This window comes from Gastrolobium bilobum, unplaced genomic scaffold, assembly GCF_033153095.1.
Source record: "Gastrolobium bilobum isolate Gb01-03AN ecotype WA unplaced genomic scaffold, APGP_CSIRO_Gbil_v1 utg79669, whole genome shotgun sequence".
Lineage (NCBI taxonomy): Eukaryota > Viridiplantae > Streptophyta > Magnoliopsida > Fabales > Fabaceae > Gastrolobium > Gastrolobium bilobum.
In genome coordinates this window covers 106,040-113,816 of record NW_026895079.1, presented here as the reverse complement: position 1 = coordinate 113,816, position 7,777 = coordinate 106,040, and the positions used below count along the sequence as shown (strand labels likewise).

At 32.9% G+C, this 7,777-nt stretch overlaps 1 protein-coding gene across 1 annotated transcript; it reads right to left on the bottom strand.

Annotated features, from left to right (window-relative positions):
- Positions 1-2,041: 2,041 nt before the first annotated feature.
- On the bottom strand, positions 2,042-5,030 carry LOC133296783 (protein FAR1-RELATED SEQUENCE 5-like). The gene is made up of 8 exons (XM_061496127.1): positions 4,404-5,030; positions 4,025-4,306; positions 3,923-3,943; positions 3,717-3,799; positions 2,765-3,662; positions 2,463-2,551; positions 2,250-2,285; positions 2,042-2,162 (listed from the first exon to the last, which is right to left on the bottom strand). The coding sequence occupies exons 1-8, from the start codon at positions 5,028-5,030 to the stop codon at positions 2,042-2,044; spliced, it is 2,157 nt and encodes a 718-aa protein (XP_061352111.1).
- Between the last annotated feature and the right edge of the window lie 2,747 nt (positions 5,031-7,777).

Below are 7,777 nucleotides of genomic sequence, written 5' to 3'. Positions count from 1 at the left end.
TCATATTCATCTCCAGCCCCGTCTCTCTTCTTTTTCTGTTATCTGCGTGCAGTGAGTGGACTTTTAGCCTCTAGCTATATTAACCAGACAAGTGATAAACTAACTACATTCATTTCTCAAGGTCACATCACTCACTTGGTACACTGGAAATTTATTTTCACTTCCATATGTTATTGATGGATAGGAAGTGATGTCTGAAAATTTTGTATTTAATTTGGAGTCAATACGTGAGAGCTGGAATACGTGATTTAGTAATAAGATACCCTACTCCTACTTTCTAGGTCCATCATATTTATATCTTGCTTCTCACTATAAATCAGGTTACAGTCAAAATGGCTTCTCACAAGAAAAATAGTCAAACTCGGTTAATTTCTTAGGTTCAACTTGTTTAATACTCTAATTTAAGTATGAAGATTGTCATTATGGTATTACAGCTTAATTATTTCAAAAGATTGATTTCTTTTATGGATTTTGAAGAGTGAATCTGTTATAATTTTAGGAAAAGCAGTCACGACTCACGAGGTGGACAATAAGGACACTTGCTATTGATATCTCTTACTTTGAAGTGACTACATGGCAACCTACTATGTTTGCTTGTTTTATTTTCTCGTCCCTGCATATATGAGAAGAATTGCTATGTAGTTGGTCTTCCATGCATTTTGTTCTTTCTGTGTATCATAATCCAAGAAAAATACAACATCTTACTTTTGCACTCTGGATTCTTCCTTTTACAAATGTGGCAAATTGATGGCTAAATCTCCATTCTTTTTGTTTTATCTTGTGAAGTGATGCAAAAGTTAAATAATCTGAATGAAGAAATGTGTAGTGAATAGTGAGATCTTTCAGTTTTTGCTGCTCTATGCTCAGTTATTATTGAGGCTTGATCTGAGTCTTTTGTTGTAATTTTTGTCAATTTTATCTCAGCAACTGCTTATGGCCCAGTCAACTTTTTCCCCTACTTTCTTTTACGCTACAGTTAACTTATCTGTTATCCTTGTCTGTTTCACAGGTATGCATTGAACTTTTTGGGTCTTGGTGTAGGTATATTACTCATGAGTCTTGCTTACTCTAAGAATATCAACAGGAAAGTTCTAAGGTAGCTGGTCATTAGTTGAGATCAGATACTCCAAATAATGGTTCCCCTCAAGTCTGGCAAAACCTGCAGTAAAGATGGTATAAGCTAAATACAGACGCTGCTATATCAAAAGATGAAAGAGGTCTTATTAGGGCTGATGCATCATGGAAGCTCACTGAAAATATGGATGTCTCAGGTGCTAAAGCAGCTAGCTTGCTGTTGGGGCAACTTTATTGAGGGACTATAGTTTCTATCACATTTTTGTTGAATCTGATTGCCGGAATTGTATTACTTCTTTGCAAAGAGTAATTCAAAATTCCATGGCTACACTCCTACAGTAGTTATGTGCTACACATGGCTGATTTTTTGAGATGCACATGGTTATTTCTGGAGATGCACATGGCTGATTTTGGATATGCACAAAGCTGATTGTTATTTGGAGAGTCACATGGCTATTTTTTTCATATGCATATGGCTAATTGTTGAAACAGATTTAGTGGATTTATGGACAACCAATGAGATTCAATGTTATTTATCAAATGTAATTTTTATTTATTCAAATATTGTAATTCAAAATTGTTATTGTTAATGAGATTGTTACAATGATATTATGACTCATTTCATTTAATTTCATCTCTGTATTGGATATTATGATTCATTTCATTTAATTTCATCTCTGTATTGGATAAAATAATAAGAATCAAATGCTATAAAAAATAGTGGAGAACAGCACATAATTCAGCATCTACAAAAAATAAATTTACATAAGCAACGACTGCATTATCCATTGGAAGTCATTCATAATACAAACTTCATCCACCACTTTATCTATACAAAAACAGTGGCACCATATAAATGTATATACTGTACATAATACAAAAACTTTAACAGTTTCTTCCCAAAAGCATCAAGTACTGAATACGTGGGTGAGTTGAGAAGCCTACAAACAACACTGAGTCTCTCATGTCAAGATCTGATAACAGTATGCATGGACAACAAAAGATAAATTCCATACATCCTTGAGAGACCAGTTGTACACTCAAACATATGGCCATCTTTTAAGGCACCAAATTTTGCTTCTTTCCCACTAGTTAAACAAACACAAAAAGAAATAAAAGTCAAATAGTTAAATCTGTCAAAAAATCTTTGAATTTACATAAAGCAAAGTACCTACCTGCAAGATGAAGCATTAGGCAAAAGAAAACACAACCTAGAAAAATATGATAGACCAAATAGACCAAACATCATTTATCACCAAGAAAGGAATGACAAGCAAATGCTAGTCTGCCAACAAAATCAAAAGAGGGTAAAAATGAACAGCTTTGCATCTCAGCAAACATACATAAGCTACATGGTAGTTTAGCATACAAACATAATTTATGCACACCTCAAAATTATATTGCTTCTAGTTCCCCCTTCAAATGCAAGCACCGGCAAAAATGCTATAGTTGGTCCTTTTATGTCCAAAAGAAAGTTCTGTACAATAATAAATTTAAAGATTTAATAAAAATGTCCAAGAATTTAACAAAGAACCAATAAAGTCATTTAACATGTGTTTCTCTAAAAAATTCTTTTTGAATATCATTTACCATGATGTGCTTGTATCTTGCAGCCAAAACTTAACTTTAACATCAAAATACTATAAAAGTTTAACTTCAACATCAGTTCCATTTTTTTCTTTGCATGTACGCTTATTATGTCCTCGTTTCTTGCAATGTCCATATATATTAGTATGCTTTGATTCTTCTTCAATCCCACTTTGAATCCTTTTACGGCCTTTAGTTTGTGAAATGTTAGGATCTTCAAGTTCATAATGGAAGACTCTTCGAGTTGAGAATCCAAAGAATGTAAGTTGAAATCCTCCAGACCCTCACTCTCCTCAGATATTAAACACTTTTCTGCAAACGCAGTAAGAGCGTCAACACCATCATCAATGATTCTAAATGCCTTGTGTGACCTTTTTGCAAGCTCAGCAAGTCTAGACAATTTAGAGCTTAGCTGAAGGTTCTGAAGGAGTCCATCTCCAGGAGAAAAACATGTGTCGTTGTATGAACTTAGTATATAATTTCTTTCCTTGCTCCAACGACGCAAAATGAATTGCTCAGGAATTTGATAAACACCTTCAACAAACAGAATAACAAGAATATGCTTACATAGGATTCCCATGAATTCAAAATATTGACAAGAACACCTAGCTTCTTTATCATCCACCTTTATCTCCACTGTTGCAGAATTTTCTATATCTTCCATATTAAAAACTCTATAGGTAACCCATTCTCCGTCATTTCCAAGTTTCTCCGTAGAGTATTGTAAACTATCACACAGCTCTTTGCTGAACTTGTCAAAAATATTAGAGGTATATTCTTTAGCTGCATGTCTCTCCAATGGCATATTCAATACCAAACGCCTTTCTTTGTGCATAGATTCAAAGTTTTCCCTTCTGAAAGACTCGTAGCGAGTATCTACAGCTTGATTATATTTCTCCACAAATTCTTTTAATGTTGTACCAGCTGTAACAAAACCATCAAAGAATGAATTTATACTTTCACTCCGCTGCGTAGTGTTCATACCAGCAAAGAAAGTGGACCTGTTAAATATTGGTACCCAAGAGGATCTAATTGAATATAATGTATGCAATCACTCATTTCCATCAAGACCATACTTAACAAGAATATGATTCCATCTATCATCAAAGTCTTCAGTGTTTTTGGAGTTCCAAACACACTGATGTATTTGATTACCAAAAGATGCATTCTCATGATAAACATGGGAAAACTTCTTTGGAAATTTTTTCATAATATGCCACTAACAAAATCGATGTTTGGCTTTTGGAAAAACTTTGGATACCGCATTGGTAATTGCCATGTCCTACAAATTCAATAACACGTGTAAGTATGCAATCAGTAATGTATGAAACAACTCAATAAAATGAAATTAAATTGAATGTACTTGGTCAGTAATTATAGCAATCGGATGTTTCCCATTCATTGCTCGAAGCCATTCCTCAAATAGCCAAACAACAGTTTGCTCGATTTCATCTTTTAATAGAGCACATCCGAACAAGATTGACTGCAAATGATTATTTATCCCAACAAAAGGTCCAAATGGCATGGAATACTTATTAGTCCTATATGTTGTGTCGAAGGTGATGACATCCCCAAAAAGCTCATAAACCTGCCTAGACCTTGCATCAATCCAAAAAAAGCTTTCCATGCGATCATCTTCATCACACTTGATGGAATAAACAAATTTTGGATTCAATGTCTTTTGTTTAACACAATAATGTAACACAGCTTGTGCATCCCCTGCATCATTTTTTTTTTCTCACATTTTTCATATGATTATAACAATCTCGACTATCAAACAATACATCATTGCCTCTAAGGATAGTGGCAACCTTTCCGATGGGCAAACCCGAATCATTGAATTTTTCTATCAAGGATTTTGCAGCAGCAAGCATTTTTTTGTGTGATCTCAGATATGAAACACTCATTGGAGAAACCAAACCATGATTATGGTTGTCAGAAAAATATGTAATTCTCCACAATTTTATTTTTTCATTTGTACAAGCCTTAATACAAGCTTCACACCCTATGCGTGCTGATGATGTCCTCTTTATCAAATTACCGTGAGAAACTTGATCAACACTTTTTTTTTTTGATTCTGCAAAACCCTCTCTAGCACATGTTACCTTCATGTAGTTCTTCTTAGTTGTTCTAACCCGAACTCCAAAACCTCTTGTCCTAGCAAATGTTGTGAACAAGTCTAATATATCCTTTCGTTCAGAAAATTCCATTCCAACCTCAATCAAACAATCAATATTCTTTGTCGGCGTCAACACAACACTATTTGACATATTGTTAATTGGTTCATTCAATATGTCATCTCCCAGTTTATCAAGCATGTCATCTTCATTCTCATTGAAGTTTGCAGAATTTATTACATCTTCATCCATGCTTCCAAGGTCGCCAGATACCTCAAATAATTGATAATCGAAATTGAAAATGAAAAAAAAAAAAAAAACAAAATCAGTATTTATAGAAACGAAAATAATGCAATGTGCGACACTGTAGCTAGATAGACCAATGATTTTAAGCTGATTGAATGAATTAAGAATATTTAGAAAGATGGATTCATATCGCAAGCAAACAAAAAATTTAACAAAATTCTAAAAGGAAAGAAAGAACAAAATTTAAAAAATAAAAATAAAAAACTAACCTTTGCAGATTGGAGATTCGAGCTCCCAAAATGCAACTGTAAAAGTTTACCTTCAACTACATTTCTCTTTTCTCTGTCTTCAACTGACCATTGCTTGAGCATATTAAAACCAGAAAATTAAAATCAAATGCTTAAGAGATGTACAAACACAAAATTCTGCAAAATTTAAAAACCCATCTTGGAAGAATGAATTGAAATGCCAAATACAAAAACAAAAACACTCTCCCAAAATCAAATGGAGAATATGAGCACAACAAGGTGGTGCGGTTGGGCTGGTGACGGAGCAGAGTCAGAGGGCGGCCAAAGAAAAACTGAAGGAAATTGAACTAAAAAATATTTCGAAAGTGCAACAGGGTTAGCAATGATTACTAGAACAAGGTCCCAACTGAAATTGAACCCTTTATGAAGTCGAGGAAGTAAAATAGTGACTAGTGAGAAGCTCAAGCAAAGTGAACAAACAAGTCAGAGATAACTAAAGAAAAAAAATATAGACACCTTTTTCAAGTTTCGAAAGACAGAGAAAACTTCATTCGCGAGAGTCCAAGTGCAATGTTGTCGTGTCCAACTCCCAAACCTAGCTTCTACTTCAGTTTCAGATTACTCTCTTCCACTTGTGTTCTTGCGTTCTTTAAGCCTTGGATTTTTAAATAATTGGTTTTGTATGATTTGGGTAACTGTTGTCTTCAGGAAACATAAAAAGAGAGCGGTGCGGATTGGGCTGGTGACGGAGCAGAGTTAAAGCATAAAAAGAAAATGAAAACTAAAGAGAGTGAGAAGAAGAGAAAGCTGAGAAAGAAGAGAGAGATTGTCGAAAATTTAAAACTAATAATAACCGTTTATTAATATGATAATCTAACGGTGATTAACAAAGTAGTAACTGGTAGTAAAAAATCACGGTAGTTAGTATATCGGTCCTCATTAATAATACCCATCAACACGTTATAAAGATGGAAGCTTTAATAAAAAAAAATAAGAACTGGGATGAGAGAGAGATGATATAATATCAAATAGAGAAATCAAATCATATGAGAGAGAGAGATCAGAGAGAAGGAGATACAACAAGAGCGTGATAGGAATTGACAACAATGATGCTGAGACGATCTCTTATCTACTTAACGGGAAAAAAGACAAAAAAATAAAATTGATATGATCAGGAAGAAGCTTTATTAATATATTTTAATTTTTTAAAAAAATAATTTTTTTCAAAAAAAAAATTACAAAAAAATAAAAAAAATTTACGAAAATGCCATTTGACCGTGTCGAACACGGTCAAATTCGCGTGTCAGAATGGTCAAAGTGTCGGAAAAAGTTGACAGCGTGTCCGGCACCGTGTCGGAGCGTGTCAGAGTGTTTCGCCGTGTCAGAACGTGTCGGACACGACTCTTCCTGATTTTACAAGTGTCTATGCTTGGTTGCATGCCATATGGACTTTGAAACGGATTTGTCACCATGACATTTTGACAAAAAATTGGAAGGCATACCGGTAAAAAATATGGGGAATTGTATCAATTTGGTCAATGTCCCGAGATTTAAGTTCACTTTCTAAATAATATTCTATTTAATAATTTAATTAATATATAACGCATATTTTTAAATTTTTCTTTTATAAAAATATTTTACTGTTTCTTAAATGTCTCAAGATGCCAAATTATAAATTAGAATTTAATATCAATTTAGTGTTTAATTTTAGTATTCAATCAAACAAGAATGAAACTTTTATAGCTACAACTATAGTGAACTTATAAAAAAAAAGTGTTCCGGCTGTGCTTCAGTCACGGGTAACGAATAAATCGTGGATGTATAACAAAAACAAAAAATAGGCACAAACTTAGGCCTTTTTTAACTTCTAGCTGTTTCTTGAAATTTTAAAGCTAAAACATAATAAAAGTTGTTTGATAGCTTGTTATAAATGTAGTTATTCTGAATAATTAGTTCTTAAAATAGAAATTGAGAATAGATTTCAGTTATTTTTATTTTTTAAAACTATTTTTTAGATTCACTACTCTCACTTCCAGTTGTCTTGCGCTTTGGTCTTCCAGAATGACGATAATAATAGAGAGAGAAGAAGGGAGAAAGAAGGTTTGTAGATAGATAGAAGAAGAGGGAGAGGGTAAGAGATGTGAGAAAGAGAAATTGAAATATTAATCACAACATTATGGAGTGTTGATGAATAAATAAATCTAACAACATTATGGAGTGTTGATGAATAAATTAATCTAACAATAGTTAATAGAATTTAAGAGTTTGTAAGTTGTAAATATAACCATCCTTCTAAAAAAATATAATTACTTTTTTGATATATTTTTTTGCTCCTAATTTATTTATGTAAATTATTTAGGTTGTAAATATAACCATCCTCCTAAAAAATTACAAATACTTTTTTGATATATTTTTTGGCTCTTAATTAGCATCGTCGTTTATATTGTTTGAAAAATTGTTTTATAGGTATTTATTCTAAAATTAGAAAAGGAGAACTAGTTGTTT